The sequence below is a fragment of the Aquila chrysaetos genome, chromosome 26 (assembly GCF_900496995.4).
Source record: "Aquila chrysaetos chrysaetos chromosome 26, bAquChr1.4, whole genome shotgun sequence".
Taxonomy (NCBI): domain Eukaryota; kingdom Metazoa; phylum Chordata; class Aves; order Accipitriformes; family Accipitridae; genus Aquila; species Aquila chrysaetos.
In genome coordinates, this window is record NC_044029.1 from 2,570,338 (window position 1) to 2,592,317 (window position 21,980).

The 21,980-nt window shown below is 40.1% G+C and overlaps 1 protein-coding gene across 14 annotated transcripts in view; it reads left to right on the forward strand.

The window, feature by feature from the left end:
* Positions 1 to 21,980, forward strand: part of ANKS1B (ankyrin repeat and sterile alpha motif domain containing 1B) — a 443,348-nt gene that overhangs the window by 269,998 nt on the left and 151,370 nt on the right. For all 14 annotated transcript variants that reach the window (XM_030002651.2, XM_030002653.2, XM_030002652.2 and 11 more), the window contains 2 exons: positions 1,856 to 1,954; positions 14,975 to 15,127. In XM_030002651.2, the coding sequence (XP_029858511.1) occupies positions 1,856 to 1,954; positions 14,975 to 15,127 (252 nt within the window). The remainder of the gene's footprint in view (positions 1 to 1,855; positions 1,955 to 14,974; positions 15,128 to 21,980) is intronic.

Consider the following 21,980-nt stretch of genomic DNA (forward strand, 5'->3'; position numbering starts at 1 on the left):
AGTTTACAGCCTCCTTTAGGTTATTTAAAGGAGAAACGAAGAAAGGGGAAATTAGATGTTGTATTTGTTTACCAGGGAGCTGAAGGGGGTATTAACCCACCTCATCACTATCACTGTTTGCACAGCCTGTGCTGCGCGCACTCTTACACCGTGTGATCCACTTAAACCGGCATGATTGCACAGCTTCTCCCTTTGGAGCAGGTCTCTGCCTGCCCCTGCTCGGAATGCTGCACGCAAAATCTTTCAGGATATGATTTGCAGACTTGTAGCCTTAAATCATACCACTTACTATGAAATATAATTTCAAATGTAATAGCTTTGCAAAGTTTCCATGATTGCCTTAAAAAGACATCCCCTAGATTTTGCAGGATACTCTGCAGAGTAGCACTTGAGAGTCCTCAAGAGTACATCTGTAAACTAATCAGTCCATCTGAAAAGACTGAAGATTTAGCAGCTGAGCAGGGTGAAGTATTGCATATTCCAGTGTGCTCTTTGAAAGAAAGCTATGTTGCTGGGGGACAGGAGATTTGATACTCAGAAAGAATTCATATCCATTATTAAGCCCTGATTCAGCAAAGTATTTAAGCATGTTCTGTTGTGTGCCTATTAGCTTTTCATTTGGCTGCTGCTTGAAAGCTCTACTGAGTCAGAAGCAGCAAGCCAAATGGAAAGGGGGAGATGAAGTTTTCGCGGATTTGCTCACATAAAGGCTATTTCATGATGATGTTAAATGAGTATGAATAATAAGGATTCTTGCTTCTAACAAATTAGTGTCATGAGACTCCAACAGGGGTAAGAGTTCAAGACAGGTCATCTGGTTTTTGCAGGTTTTGTTTGCAACTGTAATAGTTAGAAGCTTTTTAAAAATGAAATAAATTTCAAAAAAGCTGAGGTTTTGTCTGAAACAAGGTGGTCTAAAAAAGGAATACAAGCTTGCCAGCCTACTTTGAACCATCTTGATCTGATCCCTGACTGCAATTCCCTTTCTGAGCTACTGTTGTGCCTCCTGTGATTCCAAATAGTCACTGCCAGCTAATCAAGTCCCTTAACCTTCAGATGCTGAACTTACTCTCTAGGTTGCGTCAGACTCCTTCAACTTAGGAGACGTGTTACCCTGTTTGTGTAGCTATACGTCCTCTCCTACTGCTAGCACCTCCTAAGAATCGAGGCTTGAATTGTGGAGGCTTATTTTATGGACTTTGGGGGGCAATTGTTTTGTGTATTGTTTGAACACATGGTCTTCTTCAGCTATTTGCATGTTAGGAATTATTTGACCTGCCCACGAGCAGGGAGATAAGAGCAGTGACAGGTAAAGTTAGGATTGCACTGGTACAGTTAAATTTAGGGGGATGGGGACTGTATGGGGTTTGTTGGTACCACTCCCTTTCTTCACCATTTTACTAACAATAATTTTATCCTCAACCGCTCTGCTCATCTTATTCTGTGTTAAGTATTTTCCAGTCTGGAGAAAAATGAGCATCATGTATAGCTGGGTGAGGGAGGAGGGGAATTGAAAAATGAAGAGTTTCTGAACATTTCTGTAGTCATGTCTTTGGTTCCAGTCAAATGAAGGAAGGTTCACATCTGGTATTTAGCTTGAGTGAGAGCTACAATTTCTCCACTGGCAATGCTGCCAGCAGTATAGTAGTTGTCCATGAGTTCAGTCACCTTCCACCATGTTTTGTCATCATGAAAATGAATGCAATCGTCAGTAATTGATGATTCTTGTCAGGTACTATAAGTGAAGCAAAGTGTTCTTTTTTAAGTGCAACAGAAGGTCTTGTTGCAGGCTACTAAAGGCATCTGCTATTTTTTCATTTTTATTCCACCTTTTTTTTTTTTTTTTCATTTTTAGGGAAGCAATGTAATGGAGGACCAGGATCTCTTGGAAATAGGAATCCTTAACTCTGGACACAGACAGAGAATACTCCAAGCAATCCAGCTTCTCCCAAAGGTACAGTTTCTGTTATTATCCAAGCAGGGCAACTAACACCTACAGCTTTCACATTATTTAAAACACTTCTTTGAATGGAGATAAACATAACTCTATTGTTTTTGTAGACATGTTTTTTGCATATGCAAATGTGGCATAAAGTAATGTCATTGCATTGGACTCACTTTGTATAGATGTAATTGAGAAACAAAGCAAAGGAGAGTAAAATCTGTAATTTGAAGTGATGGCTGTTTAGAAGGTATTTTGATTATTTTTGGCTTTTCAATCTGTTTATAGATTGTCATTACATATGTGTAAATAAGGCTGTCGATGAATCCCAGATGCCTGTCTTTACATAGCAGTTGGCCTGGAAATACTTTGCCCCTTATATAAGTATTCTTAAAAGCCTTGGATGAAACACTGCTTTCCTAATACCTGCCTTTCATGTAAGATATGGAGACTTCCTGCAGGCTTCATATTTGATTTGCTGCTGTGTGCATGAATCTTGCTTCTCAGCTGCAGAGTGAATAGCTTGCAGTCATTTCTCCAATCATTTTTGGTGCTAGCTGATTTAAACTATGGATTTTAAAATCAGTGATAGAAAGGGATTCTTCTTATATTTTGCGTACCAGAATATATCAGTGGAGGCTTCAACTAGCATTCCAAACAGGAGAGATAGTGGGCCTAGCGTGAAAACTTACTATTTGATTTTGGAAAGCTGTATAAGGAGGATGAATGAGGAGAAGTAGACACCAGTAAGGCTCAGAAGGCTGCTACATGTGATGCAGATACTTAGTGCAAGGTATCGGGGCAGGAATAAAACCTAGTGTAAATTGCATGGAGTGTTCTGGGACCAGCATGTGTAGAATAATTGAGGTAAATAGAGATTAGTCTGCTTGCAGTTTGATAATGTTGGAGAATGAGAAGAGTTATTGAAGGACTACTCAGTCTAGAGCATGAGGCTGACATTGCTGGAAGAGGCTTTTTCATGGATCAAAACTTACAGGATGGATCACTTGTAAAAGTGAACAAGGGTTTCTTCTGTACGGCAAAAATCAGAAGTTGTGAACAATTTCTGTATCTGGATGTGTTAGTCAATCCATATATCCTACGATATTAGTCTGTGCACTGAAGCACCAAATATTATTAAAGACAACAATGTTCCACATACCATATTAGACAAGTGAGATAAATGATACAAGTAGTAGGGTATATAAAAGTAGCAGGTGGTGAATTACAATAGATATTTAAGGTTTAACTATGAATTTATGAATTTTTCAGCAATGCTATCATTCAAACAAAATTTTGTAATCTTAATCCCCACTCTTAGCTGATGAAATATTTTTTCTGGTTTTCATACTTCTTAGATCAGCTTTCTTGTCTTTTTAATTAAGTTTTTCAAAATTAATGAATGGATTGTTAATATAGCATCATTTTAGTGCTACCTGCACTCAGTAACTGGTGTTTATGAAAACATTGTTAATAACGTCTGCTTCTGGAGAGTATACTAATGCTGAGAACAGATTCTGTCAAAAAACTCCAACTTGAGGTCTTTTTAAAATGTGCTTCATGTGAGAAAGGAGGACAGAATCAAGATCCAGAGATACTCTTGAAACCAGTTGAGAACAAGATGGTTATGCAGTTACTTGGAAGAATCAACATCTTCTGAACCAAAGATAATTAAGTAACACAGAACGGCTTTAAGCACAGGCTGAACAGCAGTGAGGTAGTCTTTAGCAGCTTCCCTGTTGAGCTAGAAAAAACAGTCCTCAGGGACCATGTTTTTAACCTGTCTTTGATGCAAGACTGTTACGCCAAAACAAAGGCAGTCGAAAGCTGAAGCTGTGCATCACATTTCTTCACTTAAATGACTCAGCAACGCAAGAGAGCTTACATAGTAGAAATACATAATTTCCTATTCAAAACCAAGTTCTTTTCAAGGCACAGCTGTCTGAATAGTTATGGGGCCCCAAAACTGGGATCATGGTAAGTTTTATCTAATGTAACCCCACCCTTGCTGTATTCACAACAGCTTGCTGAAGATCTAAAAAACTTTCACATCCTGCAAGGAACTGTGAAACATTTCTGTACATCTATTTGTTTGTTGATAAGTTCAGCTCTGTCATCATACATTCAAAATAGGGCATACCGTCTAAATACTTTAAGATCTCAAACTGTAATTGGAGTCTCGCTAATTTGAATCTCATTAGATAAAAATTCTTTTAGTTTGTTTGTTTTGAACATGTACCTCTTTTCTGTTCCTCATTTAATTTAAAATTTGATGACTCCTTCTGTTTTAGTACTTAATAGCATTGCTGATTATGTTATTTTTAGTTTCACTATTAATATTTCCTGTCTTGTGATACATTTTAACTCAGATTTTGAGATGGAAGTTAAGTGCTTTAAAAAACATCTATGGAACAGCACTTCCTTAGAGCCATATACTCAGGCAGTATTGAATAAGCTTAGAGGCCAAAAATCAAGCAACAAATCTATTGTCAAGGTTTTGACCCTTATGTAAGTATAAATACTCTTTTTTTAAAGCTCTTTTTGTTATTCTCATCAGTATTCATCTCTGCAGCCTGAAAATGCAACAGGCATTTAGTGGCTGATAAGAAACACTGTCTGGTTTCACTCATAATTGCTGGCTTCCTGAAGAATGAATTTCTAGATTTCAAACACCAATAGCCTGTTTAGGAACCACTTTCTAGAGCTTGAAGTTGTTTTAAATGGAAAAAACCCCCACATATCTCTCCAAATATAGATGAATTAATAATTGTAATTTCTTATGCAGTCTTTAACCAGTATAAAAACGTATGTTTACCCAGATTTCTCAAAATATTTTTTCCCTAATGATTCTGAATTTGAGGAGAACATTTCCAAAGAGGGTAAACTGGTATGTTTGTAAGAGATAGGTAGAGTTGAAATCTTTTGGTTAGATTTCTGCTTTTCAAAATACCCTTTATTTTTGTTGGATTAGAGCTAGTAGCCCAAATTCTCATCTTGCACTGATGTAATTTAAGTTATTCAAGTTTCACATTAATATTAACTAAAGCACTTTATGGCTTATTATTATTAGATAAGGTTAAGACACTCCAGTAGAAATATCATTTGTAAAGTTAGTTCTTAAAATGGAAATATTTTATACATGACATCAGTCTTAGAACAACTTTGGTAGCAGAGTTTGATATTGCATTTAATATTTTTTTGTGTGAAAAGAATGAAATCAATAAATGTTTGGAGAAAGATTTTATATGTTTTATTAAAAGGCAGTTCAAACATGTCAAGAGGTAGACACAATGTCTAAAAAGATACTGAAGTTGCAAGTAGAAGGACTTGAGAAAAAAGTTAATACTGAGGAAAGAATTGTGTGCAGAATATTCTTAATTGACTAAGTAAATAGTAGTAGGCATGACATAAAATTTTAGCCACACTTAAGTGACATAGGAAACCTAAGGAGCATTGTCAAGTTATTTCAGCATCCAAAACCTATGTGCAAGTGACTTCTCAATGAATTCCTCAAAGCTAAAATGTTTTTGAAAATAAGAATTATCCTAGCTTATCTGAGAATTTAGATAAGAAAAAGGATTGGTTTTGTGTGGGATGCTCAGTGTATGGCTCCTTCTCCCAGCGCATAATGGGAACATGTTCTCTCATTTGACAGATGGAAAAAAGATGTTAGCTGAAAGCAGCTTTCTCCTGGCTTCAGAGCTATTCGTAAAGTATGCAGCTTGTTCCTTCCTGCACGGAGAGGTCTCAGCACAAAGCAAGTTTGGGAATCTCATAGCAGTGGTGTGCAGGCAGCCAAGCCTCTTTCCTGGGTGCTTTGCAGAACCAGACAAGAAGTAGGGTATGAGCAGGCTATGAGCACATGCTCTCTGTGAGCAGTGTTATATGAGCAGTAAAGCTGTGCTTCCAAAAAGTGCTGGATCTATTACTCATATGTAACACTCTTTTGTGCAAGCACAGTAAGTCTGGCATTTAGGAAAACAGAACTACTGTGCATATGCACATTAACTATGCTGTGTATGTAACGGAGAAAGACCACATCATCTGTTTGCTATTGCTATGTTGCTATTGGCTTAGACATCCCAGATCTTAGCAAGCTGATTTGAATCTGGTGTTTAATTCTCTCCCATTTAGCACAGCTAAAAGGTAGATCACTCCAACTTCCATTCCTAAAGACAGTGTCCAAATTAGGAGATGCTGCAAATTGGTATCATAACATTTATGACCCTTTCTGGCTGTGACTGCTTGGTTCTGCTCTTCTGGAAGTGAAGATGAATAACAGGATTCAAAGGAAGTGCTTTCTACTGTGCTGTTTTTCCTCCTTCTAATGCCTCTGGGAATTACTTTCCTGGTTTGGAAGGAGGCCACTCAGCTGCTCATTACACTGCTTATAAGACCTTTAGCCATAAGGACAGAAAAAAGTGTTAAAATCCAGCATAACACATGAATTTTTTAACTCTGAAACACAAATGTGTAGTCTACATTATTTAAGTAATGCAGCACAATAGGAAGGGATCAGTAAAACAAGGCAGTTAGATACATCCATGCTATAGGTCAGGGTGTTTACTTCAGACTAGCTTTAGACTGGTCCCATAGACCAAATATCCCCTCCATGCATGTGCTTCAAAACTGTGTGATGAAAGCAGTCTCACAAACATTTTCCTTCCTAACTGAGCCTATCAGTGAGCACTCTAGACATGGCATGCTGTCATTTATCTGTATCATGTAGACAACAGTAGCATGTCACTGGTCCTGCCACCATTGCCCATACACTAAGTCTTATTTCCCTTCCTGCTTCTTTTATACTTTCTTATTTGTGGTTGACTCCACAGTGCCTACTGACTGCTCTGAGAATAGTCAGCAGGCAAAGAAATATGCTATATGAGAGGAAGCGCTATTCTCTTTTTATGGCAACTAGACTAGGATGACAGCCTGAATGAGCTGACTTCGACTTTCTGCACATCCTTTTTTCTGAGAAAGAAGACATGGACAATTTCTTTCTGGGAGTCTTTGCTGGTGTGGCTGTTCTGCCCCAGACCTTCTCCCTTCATGTATTCATTCATGAGCTCCACAAGGGCCACTGATGGGATCCACATTCCCATCTGCAACCTGTCCGCAGGCAGCTATGAGCTACAGAGACTGCCACTCAGTTGTCCCACACCTTTACTCACTGAGGCACATTTATGAACATATTTTCAAGTCATCAGAAGGACTTCTGATATCCATACGGTCCATAATTCCAGCGCAGGATTCAGAGGGAGCACTAGCATCTTCTCTACGGGCAGCAATAGTATTAGCAGCATCTGGATACTGCCTGCCTCATGGGGAATGCTATGCACCCTCTGCATCACCACGTCATGACACCATACATACCCAGACATGGAGCAAGTACCCAGTTTAACTGTAACTCTGTCACATGCCGTGTAAAAGGACACTATGGCTTTCGCCACCTGCCTGCAAGATAGCAGGCTGCATGACAGACTGGACACAAACATTTCCAGCGTTTCCCAAACTATAGGTCTGGGCTGTGTTCTGCTCAGCCCCTGCGAGGACACAGTTAAGTCTTTTAAACTTTTTCACAGACTGAAATAGCAAAGACCAGTTTCTTCAACACCCGTAAGCATGGCCCTCTGTTCTCTTTGAATCGTCTCAGAGCATCAAGGATGGTGCTTGTCCTCAGGTCGCTGCACCTTCCCAGATGAAGGGAAGGCCAACCAGGAGTGACTGGAGTAAGACAAGCAAAATGTGATTAACACTGAATGTCTTTTGCAGAGTTTCAAATGTAATGGGAAGATTGCAAAGAAATTGATCTCTGTTTCCTTGTGTCATTGAATTTCTATCCCCACTCCCACCTCCACACAAAGGGAGTGGAGATGTCTTTATGGCCTCTGAGGCTTCCTCGCTTCACCCATTCACTCCTTAATGGCACTGGGTTGATAGATATGTTTATTCTGCCTACTGGTGTGTGGCTGCTAACTGCTGTCTCCAGTGCCATCTGGAAACTCTGCAGGCCATTTCACTATAAAAAAATTCCCGTTGGAGCTGCTAGAAGATGGTCGGTGAGGTGGGAGGACTGAAAGGCTAACAAAGCCTGTGTAAGCGACTGCCGTGATTGGGGAAGGAGGAGGAGTAAGACGCAAAGACAGCTAGAGAGTCAGGGCTGGCTAGGTCGGAGGGTACTTTTCTGTGTTCCCTCTCACCAAGAAACCCTTCTCTATGTCCTCCTCCCCCTCCTCCAGTGAGATAAGAGCTTTTGTCCCAATGATTCATCTCCCCTGTGCCTATGCCTTTGGTTGAAACACTCCATTCAGAGAATGACTCTCCCCTTTTGGTCTTATAACGGGCTGTTAGTACATTGTATTCAAGGCATTGTGCCCCAGAGGGTTCCCAGCCGGACCTCTTCAGTCTCAGAAACATCTCTGCCTGCACAGCATGCCATGGCCAAGTTCTCCATAGCTGTCTCACATGCAGAGGTTCAGAGGTCTCCAGAGAGGCACCAAGGTGGCCTCCGGAGGTGTCACGAACAGCCCAGGGCTCACAATCGCTGCTGCCCAGTCCCAGAGAACACACTCTCTAGGAAGACATCCAGCATTAAACAAAAGCTAAAAATCGTAGTGACTAATGACGCAAACATTTTTCTGAGGGCTGGCACAGCCCACAGTGGACTAGCAATGACAGAAAGTGGCCAGTGTGGCCTAAGAAAACAGGCAGGAGCAGCACTTGCAGTTGTAGGAAGAACAGAAGAGGTTCCAGCCGTCACCACGGTCTGTTGCAACTCGAACACCCAGAAAGGGTCTGCAAAAATGAGATACATAAGAGTGCCTATCCATGGAAGCAGCGTTTCTTCCTCAGGATTGGCCCTGCCTCCTTCTTCATCTGTTTCTGGCTGCTTCTGCAGCTGGCCCACCAGTCACCGCACAGAAGCATAGTTAGACACCCCTGGGCTCCTCACAGCAGGTACGAGGTCAGCAGCCTCCTGGTACTGACACCAGGTTACCCTACTATCAGGAAGCTTTTTCAGCTTTCTTACAGCACAGGTTGATGAACAGCATCATTTCCTTGGGGCTCTAGTTAGCACCCTATGGGATGTCCTGTGAAGCTGAAGAGATTGATGGGTTTTTTGAACATCACAAAAAATAGCATTAGTAAGTGGTGGATGATAATAAAATCGTTATAGAAGCAAAAAGAAATTCAGCAAACAGACTTCTGGGCAAGGCAACAGAAAGTGAGGCAATTAAACCAGAAGAAGTATCAAGGAAGGAAAGGATACAAGTTATGAAGAGTTAAGGGCAGTTGACAGCAAATACAAGGGTATACTTCCACCATTTGGTCCATGTGCACATGTGTGTTCTCTCCCATTGAAGGACTTGGTGATAAGGTTATCAACCACTTGATTCAGATCTTTGTGTCCCTGTTAGGGATTGAAATGCGTTTGGTGCATCACTGGTGCTGATCTTCCAGTTTACTTTCCTCCAAACAGAAAGCTGGATAGTGTGTACCCAGACTATTCTACAAAGCAAACCAATGCGAAGGAGAGACAATCACCAGATTACTTTTAAGTCTGTGGCACCAAACCATAGTACTGTTGGGCCAAAAAGGTCACCACTAGTTCAACCCCTGAGTGCTTTTAGAAATGATACTTAGAAACTCATGAGATCAAAGGCCATAGCTTCCACTTGGTCCACAAATTCCAGATTTAGGTCTTCTTAAGATTACATTATATGCAATGGAAATGTCCTGAACTGTTGCGTACATCATCCTCAGTAACACTGAATGAGACCTGTTCCTCCCTTCTCCCAGACATTCTGCCTGATGAAGAGCTAGGAGGTCTTTTCAGTCTTCTGGATGTGGATCTGTTTAAATATTTCCAGAAAAATATGTGTGTGCATCTGTTTTACTTTAAATTCAGAAGACAGATTCCAACTGCAAAAACCATACAAAGGGTGCCTATTGCAATGCTGGCGATCTTAGGTAGGAAACTCTGAACTCAGTTTGTGGTCTTCTGGATTTGCCATTGGGGCAGGATCCTGAATCAGGCAGCGCTGTGAAGTGAACGTGCCTGTACTGTCTTTTTATAGTAAGCTCCACAAGAAGACAGGAGGCTTTTGATTAGCGGAAAGAAAAGTCAAACATTAATAGAACACAAGCTTGAATAGGCAACTTTTTAAATATGTGACAAGGTAGACAGAATAGAAAACCAAAAGGTTTATACACAGCCCTTCCTCACCCGCTGTGTCTTTGCAGGCAGGTCCCTATTTTCACTCCGTGCCTTTCTCAACAGCAGCAAAGGCAAAGTCTTCTCGGGTTCTTAGGGAGTTGTGCCTGTCCCCCGGCTCCACGTGCTGCCCCGGGCCAGCCAAGCCCTGGGGTCTTCAGAAGCGTCACTCTCCTGAGCCTTTTTCATCGCTCCAGAGGAGGAATGCTTTCCTCTTCCAACAACATAAGTCCAACCGATCACGTTTGTGAAGTACACAATGTACAACAGACGAGTCACAAAGGAAAAAAAGACCCGATACCCCCCGCCCCATTACAATCATCCAGAAGTACTCAGATTGGTAGTTGATAGTTTCATACAAGTTCCCAAAAGTGCTGCTTAAATCTCTCAGATAGGCCAGCAGTTTAAAAGAAAGCATTATGTGCTTGCTAAAAAGATCTTTCTTGCAAACCAACACAAGCGTGAATTCACTGTAATCATAGCCATCATTTAAAAAGCTGTGAAAGTCAAGTCATCTCTTTCTCTTTATATAGCAGATAAAAAGCTTGATTTTAATACACACAGTGTTGAGATCTGTCTGAGAAGATCAGAGAAAACTGGTAATAGTCCATGTTACTGAATTCACCTTGATGCTTCTGGTGCATATGTGATTACTTCATGTTTATTTGGGCTTCTTCCCTTCGGAGAAAAAACTCAAGTACTTTCTATCCTAATGTAAAATACGATATAGATATAGCAGTGATGCACCTGTAAAAAGACTGACGTACAGTCTCTTGTAAAGGATTTCTCAACCCATTAGGATGCTACTTGATATTACTATTTTATTATGAGAAACAGCTCTTTCTGGCTTCTGCTTTCTATTCATTTCAAAGGAAGCGATACTAGTGATAGATCAATAGGACCCGGGAGAGAAATCTCCTATGGTTTGTGTCTTCTTCTATGCTTCATTTATATCATATTTTCTTAAGCATTTCTTTTTCTCTAAATTATGGGCTTCATTCCTGGCCTTTTCCATAGTCAGTGTGCTAAAATCCTCTGCAGTGAAACAGCTAACATTGATATTGTTCTTTAAAGATAACAACCGAATGAACTAGTAGCAGTGTCTGCGGAAGGAAGAACAACACTGCCTCTATTTATGAGCAGTTGATATTTGAAAGGCTGTCATGACCTGAAGCTTAGAGATTTTATACCGCTCAGAGTCAAACAGTATGCACATAGCTGCTTAGATGTTTGACACCACCCGTGCATGTGTTGTAGCTGGTGTGAAATGATTGAAATATTATACATGGAAATACAGTCAGTAGGTAGGAGGGTTTTTTTCTTTCCAAAAAAAAATCAATCAGCAAATAGCATCAGCAAGGAAATCTACAGGGTGTAAATGATCTGTGAGAGGTTAAGATCATGGTGCAGTATAGAAAAAAAAAAATGCTAACAGTCCAAGAGCCATGACCTATTAACGAGGACTGGGATAAGATGCAACTAAACTGGAGCTCCAATAAAGTAAGGGGCAGCACTTCCAGACAGATATTACAAAGTATTTTTTTTTATTTAAAAACTCCATATCATTTTATATGAAAAGCAGATACTATTAATGATACCGTCGCATCTAGATAACCAATCTGTCTGTCAATAGATATTTGAAAGGAAAACAGCCAGCTATGAATGACAGTTAATAAGCTGGTTGATGTTATTAACAGACAGAACAAAACTTTCCATACAAGAGGATGGATACTGAAGGTTTATTAATTTTCGTATATTAGACACATTTTAGAAAATGTTTTAGATAAGAGAGCGGTTCTTGGTTCACGACAAAACAAAATACTGCATTTGTGCTGAAACTGCTGGCAAATATTCTAGTTGTGAGATTAATTTTCTGCAGCAGGAGCAGGCAGGGAGCACCGGCACAAGGCGAGTGGGGCAGGGATGGCGGCGGTGGCCGTCAACAGTCACGTCCCAGGGCAAATCCACAGGGAAGAGGATGGGACAAGGTCGCTTCAGGAGGGCGAGTCGGTGGGGGGGGATCAGCAAGGCGCGCGGCCGGGCACGGGCGTACCTGTGGCGTAGCTGGGGGAGTCAGGGACACGGACCTGAGCTGACGTAGAGCCCCTGCGGAAGGTGGGGGGCCCCGGCCGGGCTTCTCGCTGCTCTTTCTCACACGGGTCTGATCCAAGGCTACGCAGCTGCACTGTCCCCGACGTGCCCTCGAACGCAGGCAGCCAAATCGCTGGGACAGGGAGAGGGACAATGCTTGCAGAGCCTGCTGCTGCCCAACAGCAGGCCAGGGTATTTTCAGGTAGGCTAGAGTTGACCCGATGGCGATTTTGTGTATTGGCACCAAATCCAAAGGGTGAAGTTGTTGCGTACGTTTCAGTTGTTCTCAGCCTCTTGCTTATTGGATTGTTCGCCTGCGTTTGCTTGCCTGCAGCCCCCTGCAACACACCGTAGTAGAGCGATATCTATTTTAACAACGCTGTTGATGGAGTTCTCCGGTGGGAATTGAGAATTCAGAAACTTCCCGTGCTGTGTTTGCTTTTCATAGAGGCTGATGAGTTACCAGAATTACGGACCAGACTGCATAAGTTTTCTCAATCAGCAGGTCAAAAAAAAAAAAAATCATGTTAAAATCAGGATTTATTAAACATAAAGATCAAATAGTAATAAACAAAAGAAATAATTTGCATAATGTGTCCCATCTGGATACATTGAAAATTGTTTCAAAGGTGCTTTGCTTTTCTTTGTTAGCGAAAGGAAACAAAAATACCTTCTATCTTTCAAAAGTCATGTGTTCCCTGTGGGCCCTGTACATCTTCTTCATGTCTTCTCTGTATTAGATTTTTCTCCTTCAGTTTATTGGGTCCTTTCTTTTCAAGTGTCAGTTGTTTAAGCATACCTCGTTTCAAATTAGCTCTTGAAATAAGCTTCCCAGGAGTCAGAGCTCCCAGGGTCCGCCAATGTTTTTGCCATCTGCTGGACAGACTACTGTCAATCTAAGATTTGAAGTAAGTCTGAATGACAATGAAAGAAGAATTTGCCATGCGTTTGACATCTAAGAATTTCATTCTAAATTAGGATGAAACTAAATTCCAAAATGTCAAGTTCAACAACAAAACTGGACTCTCTCTTTCTAATATGACTCCTTTGTTACAGAAGTGACCTGAAAGGCTATGATTGCCATTGTTAATTATGTGATTTCTCTTGTCTCTCTTTTATGATTTAAGATAATGATTTCACTACATCATTTAAATATTTCCATTAATATTTTATATCCAACATCTGCAGCAAAAGACCAAAGCGTAAACTCTCATATCCACGATGCAGTGTGCCTGCATCACTCCTCTCTGATACTGCAGGAAATCAAGATCAAGATCATGACATGCTGGCTTTCTGCATTTGAACAGACAGATCAACGAACACTACTGCGGCTTTCAAATGGAGACTTTAATTTTTTTCTCTGCTTTGAATTCAAGTTGTATTTCAAATAAACTGTGAGAAATAAATTGGTTCAGGCAAGATATTAAGATCAGTATTCTCTCCTTTTAAATTACTTTGTCACTCACTTCAAACTCAAGCTCAAAGCATTATGTTTCTGTCACACTTCCCTTGTTTCTCAGAAAGTAGGAATGTACATAAGCAGGCAGAAATGGGAGACTGGCTTTCACCATGTGCAGTGTCACCCTTGCACAGTCGGGAGATCCCATGCAAAACACGAGGTGTCTAAACCTCTAAAGCTTCTTAACAGTTTGCCAGTTCAGTGTATTATCAAGTTAGCAATAGTTACACTGCTATAGAAAGATGATACGCGTATAATATTGTTGAAAATTGAGGTTATTGCATAATTTTTTCTACTTTGTTCTACTTCTGCCACTATTGCAAATTACTTTAAAATTCACAAAAACAGCATGGCATAACAACCTGCACAGGTAGAGGCTTTACACTTTTTTATCTTTAATGGCTAGCTTGAAAATCTTCACTTGTGTCAGTGAGAGACAATTGTGAAAGAGAAATTGCAGCTCTTTACTTCTTAGTAACTTAACAAAATTCAGAAAAAATAAGATGCCAGTGGTATTTCTTAGTTATTTATGAAAACAAGATATATGTGATTATGCTTTCTGTGCCTGTGTTGCTATATAAATGCAAGCAGTGCCCTTCTGTGTACGTCATTCTGTCAATTCCATTCCAATAATATTTGGTTCGATTGTCCAATCTCAAGCAACTTTACAGACAGAGAGCAATCTAAAATATGTAAAATTCCCAGGAGTTCTATGAAAAATGTGACCAGGTAGAGGAAAGAGATTTTTTTAAACCTCCCCTGGGGGTGGAAAAATACAGTGCGAATTCAACCATTATAAAATATCCGATAACCTAGTAGGAGAAATAAATTAGGAATAATATAACCAGGGCAATATATTTCATTTTCAGTGTGATACCGGAAGATCCGTTCCTCAGCCTCATTTCTTCCCCTTCTATGAAATCTTAGGTGCAAATCTGACATTTCTGTGGAGTCAGGATAGTAATAATGTCTCTTTCACCCTTTTGCCTTCCCTCACTTATGGATTCGCTGATGTCTAGTAAGAATTGAACTCCAGTTACAGTCTTAGTATACTCTGGCTTAAAAGGCAAGCAGCCATAAGAAAAAGATCCACTAAGTTTTATTAGTGCTTTTGCTCACAAAATTGTTTTGTGTTGTACTAATCATTAAAAGAATGTTGATCAGAGAATAAGATAACTCTGACCCAAAGAAAATAATACACATAACTGCTGTTCTGAAAGATGCTTAATGAATATCATCAGTAATTCTTATTCATTCTGTTTTTCAGATGAAGCAGATTGGTCATGATGGCTACAACCCCACCTCTGTAGCTGAATGGCTGGATTCCATTGAACTGGGTGACTATACCAAATCCTTTCTAATTAATGGCTATACATCGATGGACCTTGTGAAAAAAATCTGGGAGATTGAATTAATTAATGTAAGTTGATCAATTTATAGCAGTAGTTCCTCCTAAATACGTTCTAGTACTTGTCCTTACATATCAAAGAGAAAGCACAAAAGCAAATTGCACTGCAAATACTGTCATCAAGTACTGTTACTGATTACAGCTTTCATGCCTATACCTGGGTTGACTGTACCCTTTGCTTCCATTTGCTTTGCCATTGTCTTTAGTATGGTATTCAATCAGCAGGATTGTGTCTGCCTTCAGGATGCTGAATGACATTTAAAAATATATTTCAGTAGTTCATAGCTACAAAGCATAAGTCTTTTTGCTTTTAAAGTGCCTAGCAACAGTACTTCTTGTAAAGTTTACTTTTTCCGCATGCTCTGGCTAAATTAAACATTAAATAAGGAAACCTTAACTATAGTTAATAAGTTATGCTAGAGGAACAAAATATTTTATTTAATTATCACTTTTACTTGAAACTTTATTTACATGAGTCAGTTAAATCAGATGCCCACATATGGTTACCATAGACTTTAATGTGGACTGCACTGCAGAGTAATTTGGAGTGAGATGAAGTTTGTACTGTTACAGTGAAGACATCAACAGTACAGCTTTGCCAATGGAATTTTCATGTGTCTGAAATGGTGGTGTTTCCTTTTATAAAAGGTAGATGATTATAGCTTTGGATCTGCTGTGGCATTTGAAACCAACTGTATTGTCAGTTTTTCTGAACTTTAGGGCAATCCCTACATGGAGAAAAGCCCAACCATCATATTTTATTGGCTCTTCGCAGACAAAAGGCTGTGCTCTTCCTTCCAATATGGGAGGTACTGCATCTCTGCCTCTAATTGCTGTTGCATTACAGTTAATGTTAACTAGCACAAAAATGTCAAGGAAGAGTAAGGACCAAACTCTGCCTTACATGTTATGTCTGTTGCATTCAATGTATGTTGTAGGTGTATAATTGAAGTCAGGATATGATTGATACTATTATGGGTGTCTGCTTCTAAGCTATTTATAACTGCAATTCTTTTTTCTATAAGGGGCTGGAATTTTGATAAGAACTGGGGCCCCTTTGCTCCAGAAGCTAATATAGATTAACAGCCAGCACTGAGTTGAAAAAAGTGGAAGACTCGGCTCACATTGTCTCCTGAAACTTAATTTTGCATCCCAAACATTTTGCCATAATCAATTTGGAAACAAATTACCCTTTAGCTCCCCCAAGTGGATCATTAAAACCTCATTAAAGGCTTGTGGTTTGATTTCAAACTTGCTTAAACTGATGAAAAGGGAAGTACCTGCACTGAAGTTAACAGGAATACACTTCTGTAATATTAGTATAAACCAGACCAGTGTATATCCCTCTAATTTTAAAGCTTAACATCATGTTCTTTTTGAAGGCCTGTACTTCTTGGGAAAACACTCCCTTTTGCCATGAGTTGCAAGAAGAAGCTGTTAGACAGTTGTTTAAGTATTTGTATAGATATAGATAGCTATACAGATAAATATTTCTCCCACCTGATATAATATTGGATTATGTTATTCAAAAGCATAGTAAATAAAACAGAATTTCTATTTTAGTCCAGTCAGTATATATTTGATTCCCACCAATCAATAGCAGCTAACTGTAATGATATAATGTTCACTGAGAAGATCTGTAGCTTAGAAAAGTATTTACTGTTATTTTTCTGTTTCAATTGAGGTGAATCTTTCAGAAATGGACACGAAATTGGTTTGAAGCATTGTACAGTCTGGCAGAACAAGATACTTATCTCTGACCAGCAGGCCTGCTGTCTGAAATCAATTTCAAAGGTCTCACTTCCCATTCAGGCAATGGCAAACAAGAGCTTATTACAGAAAGTTTTTCATAAAGGAATGCATAAAGGTCAAAGACACTAACTCTGGGATAGGACTCCTGACCTGAGTAGGTCAGAATCCAGGCACTTGAAAAATAAGAGAAAAAACAGACTCAACATCCTGAAAAGAACTCAAAGTACCCTTGGTTTGGTGGCTCTTGGTGCTTAAATTGTAGATGGAGCTAGAAGGTTCATTTGCACTTACACCAAATATGCAATAAAAATGTATCAAGGGCTACAGATATGGTAACTTTTTCATTTTAGTCATCAGTTTAAACAGTTGCAGCCACTGAATTTGACATAAAAGCCATTCCTGTTTTGGTGCAAGGAACCCCTTAGTCCATATTTGGTGCTTTTTTCCATTAAGCCAATGTGAAATCATCCATGGCTTCTGGAGGTGTAGAAACAGATTAAGGTAGAGATAATATCTTCTATTAGGTAAACTAGTGTAGCGGAAAGGATGGAGGAGAGGAGGAGTCATTTAATTTTTCACAAGCCCTTCTTTACATCTTAAAAAATGAAAACTCTTTGTTATCTTCTTTCTACATTTTTTGTGATCATCAACTCACATGCCTGTGGATAAGGTTCATGAAGTTTTAGATTTTTTTTTTTCTGAGATCTAAACTACTAATAAGGCCATCCCTTATCATAATGCATCTCAATATACTATTGTGAGTTTTACTTATCACATGCCTCTGATCTTCCATGTGTGATGCTGACCAAGATACTTTTCTTCTACTTCAGGACATAAATCTATTCAATTAAGTTATTAAAGCATACAGTTCATTTTTTTAAAGACAGAAAGAGGAAAGCATATTTTGAAAGTCTCCCTGCAGCTGAATGAAGCTAGCCTCCCTAAATTCCCTTTATAAACTATAAAGGATGGTGAAAGAAAGGGTCATCCAGAGGATGATTCAGGGTGGGTAAATTATGGTTTATTATCTGGATTGCTTCCTAGGGGAGTTTGCCTCTCCCTACTGACATACAGAGATGCTAAGAAGATTAGCTTTAGTACAAGTGCTGATCTGCTGGAGGGCAGGCAGGCTCTGCAGAGGGGTCTGGACAGGCTGGATCGATGGGCCAAGGAAAACTGTATGAGGTTCAACGAGGCCAAGTGCCAGGTCCTGCACTTGGGTCACAACAACCCCGTGCAGCGCTACAGGCTTGGGGAAGAGTGGCTGGAAAGCTGCCCGGTGGAAAAGGACCTGAGGGTGCTGGTCAGCAGCCGGTCGAATATGACCAGCAGTGTGCCCAGGTGGGCAAGGCGGCCAACGGCATCCTGGCCTGTGTCAGAAATAGTGTGGCCAGCAGGAGCAGGGAGGTGGTTGTTCCCCTGTACTCGGCACTGGTGAGGCCGCACCAGTCCTGTGTTCAGTTTTGGGCCCCTCACTACAAGAAAGACATTGAGGTGCTGGAGCGTGTTCAGAGAAGGGCAACCAAGCTGGTGAGGGGCCTGGAGCACAAGTCTTGTGGGGAGCGGCTGAGGGAACTGGGGTTGTTCAGTCTGGAGAAAAGGAGGCTGAGGGGAGACCTTATCGCTCTCTACAACTACCTGAAAGGAGGGTGTAGTGAGGTGGGTACTGGTCTCTTCTATCAAGTAACTAGTGATAGGACGAGAGGAAATATCCTCAAGTTGCACCAGGGGAGGTTTAGATTAGATATTAGGAAAAACATCTTCACTGGAAGGGTTATCAAGCCCTGGAACAGGCTGCCCAGGGAAGCGGTTGAGTCACCGTCCCTGGAGGTATTTAGAAGACGCGTAGACGTGGCGCTCCGGGACACGGTTTAGTGGCACTTGGCAGTGTTAGATTTACAGATAGACTTAATGATCTTAAAGGTCTTTTCCAACCTAAATGACTCTATGATTAAAGTTAACCTTTGTGAGTTACCCCTTACTCCCGCAGGACGCTGGAATGATCAGAGCTTTGAATCTTCTTATCTTCCTAAAAAGAACAGTTCTTACTCTATTTCCAACAGTGTTTTGCCATCCTTGGAAGTTACCATCTAGGCAAGCACATTTTAAAAAAAAAACTGCGAGAAGAATGCCAAGCACATGAGAGAGGGAGCAGGTCTGAGACACCGGTGGCAAAGGCCATCTTCCCTCAGCTTCTCTGGTCCTCCAGCTACCTCATTGGCATTAAGAAACAAATTTAATATGCAGCTTCCTGCATTTTATTGCAAATTATTCCAGCAAGGTAATGTCTGCTCTAACTTACATGCTAGTTTCTTTCAGACTTTTAGGTATACATATATAGTCTATGTGTGTCTTCAAGCACAATCAAGCAGCAATTACTTAAAGCATTTGAATCAGAAGATTAATTTTAAAAGTTATTAATTTGTGTTTCTTGTGAGCTCCCACCAGCATCCTCAGTCCTTTTTCCACAAGCCAGACTTTGAAATTTAGATTCTGTTTCACTAACTCATTTGTCATTTAGATCAAGAATTTTCCCAGATCTGTTTGCTTCATTACTTTCTCAGGTATGTGCCTCCTGGGAAGCATTGTTCCAATTTCCTCATCCTGGGATTGTAAGTGTTCAGAATTCCTTCTCCCAGCATGGGCTTTCCCAAAACTTCTAGTTTTGTCTGCCACTTTTCTTGGCTCATTAGAGAGGTCGGATTCTGTACCCAGATTCAGGTATCATTTAATCGATGCTGTAGCTACATGGAACTTTTCTGAAATATATATAACCTGCTGAAAAAAAGTCCACTATGTTCTGAAATCCCCTAGCCCATCTAAAGTGTGCACCTGTGCTTTAAAGTATAAATGCTCTTCTACATGACTAATCATATTATTCTTGTCTGTTATTCTAGATTACTTACGTAACCCTCCCCCTCGGGGAGTCACTTTCTTCAGGGAACTTTTACCAAAGACATCTTCAGGCAAGATATAAACAGCTTAAAAGCATAAAGCAAGTTATTTATCATCTAACACACAAAATATATTGTAGGACTAATGAACTAGGCATTAAATCAACCCCCACCAAATGAGTCACTAGGTCTAATGGGCAAGTAGTCATCACTCAGGTAGGGGAGGGCTGGCCTCTGTTGCTCCCTGGAACAGGCTGATCTGTGATGTTGCTGAGTTGCTGTCTTCTGATTTCCCTTTTTTTCCTTGGTATTTTATACCTTTTCATATGAGTGGTGTTATCCTTGAATCCTCAAGGTGCCAGTTTCCCCTGTCTCAACAATTTTACTTATGCCTGCGAGTTTACCTTTCTTATCTCGCATGCTTCTAGCCTGTGCACTCTCTCACAGCTCCTTCTCACACCCTAGCAATTTTGTCAGAAGAAAACCGAGAACGGTTGCACAGCTGCGCTGTACTGAAAGTAGGCCTTGAATCACAGATAGCTGAACTCCTGGGAGGAGGGTTACATGGAAGTGGCCTGGTTCACATTTCTTCTCAATTAGTTCATCTTGCACTGTGAGCTTCTATTTTTGTACATCCGTCTTTTACATGGGTGATTCGGTCTTTGTCTTCTGTAAAATTAATGTTTACCAAATGAGTTTTTAAACTCAATTATTGTCCAGATTTTGAGGTTTTGGGGAGGTGTTCTTGATACTCTCTCACAAATAGTGTTCCTGGTTTACATCAGGATATAATGATTGCTGTTCAGGATCAGATCAAAGATACTAGAGAGAGAAAATAGCTACCAATGGACTGCCTTCCATTAGTTCCATTGCTAAATACTTTGGACCTTCCACAACATCATTGACAAGTTCCACCATTTAATTTAATTAGGTGCTGTGTGAAAAAGTGATTCTTTAGTTTTATTTAAAGCTGCTACATGATCATTTCACTGCAGCCCACTAGGTTTTATACTGTAGGAATGAAAGAGCATGAAAATGGCCATACTGAAACAGATCAAAGGCTCTACCTAACCCACTGTGCTGTCTATAAAAATGGCCATAAACAGATGGGTAGGACAAGCATATTATGAATAATCTGCATAGCCTTCTTCTAATCATTAATAATTTTCAGCTCAGGGACTTCTGGAATTGGTCCAGTTCTTCCTAACTGGTCCTTGTCTTTTTTACCTTGAATGAGTTATCATCATCAAGTTTTGTGATCTTATTGCTAGTCTTCTTTGCTGTGGAATTTATAAATATATTGAACAGCAGAGGTCCATTCACAGATCTCTTCAGGAATTCACTAGAAACCTTCTTCTACTCTGAAAACTGCATTTTCTCCTGCAATTTCCTGGTTTAAGCAGCTATTTATCCATGAAAGAACCTCTTCTTATGCCTTAATGCCATGACTGGGTTTTGGGGGGGGGGGGGGGGGGGGGGGTTCTTAAAAGCCATTTAAGAGTGGCTTCATCAAAAGACTTTAGAAGTCCAGGCAAACAAGCAGATCAAACAGATCATCAAGCTTCTCTACATGTTTTTTGACTGTTTCAAAGAACACCAATAGGCTTTTGAATATGCGGTGCCTTTACATACAGTCACTTTAACTCTTCTTGGTTGTATTTATCTATGTGTCCACTACTTGTATGCACTATTAAATTCCTACTAATTCACCTGGGACAGGCTTAGAGGCCAGTATTTCCATGAATCTTCCATGAAACTCTTTTAAAAAATGGACATCAATTTTGTCACTCTCCAGTCCTCAGATAAGAAGAAGGGAAAAGTTACACATCCTTGCTGGCAATTCAGCAAGTTCATCCTTGAATTCCTTATGCATTTATCTTTTCTGTGCTGTGGTTCATGTTACACAGTTCTATCATTTCTCCTTCCAGCCATCTCATTCACAAACCAAAGAGTCTTAGTCCATTTAGCCATTTCATACTTCCAGAAATCCTTGTTCTGTATCTTTCTAGTCCTTCTCTGTGCAGCTCCAATATGCAGAATGCCAGCTATACATGTCTAATTTCAAAGTCAGAATTGCTTTATACAAATTTAGCTTGAGCCTATAGCTCTAAGTAATAGAAACCACTGTATTGAACTTAGTTCTCAAAGCTCTCATGAGGCCTTACCTGACTAATGCACTTACAATGTCAGTGCAACTTGTAGTCTCTGCTTAAAGAACT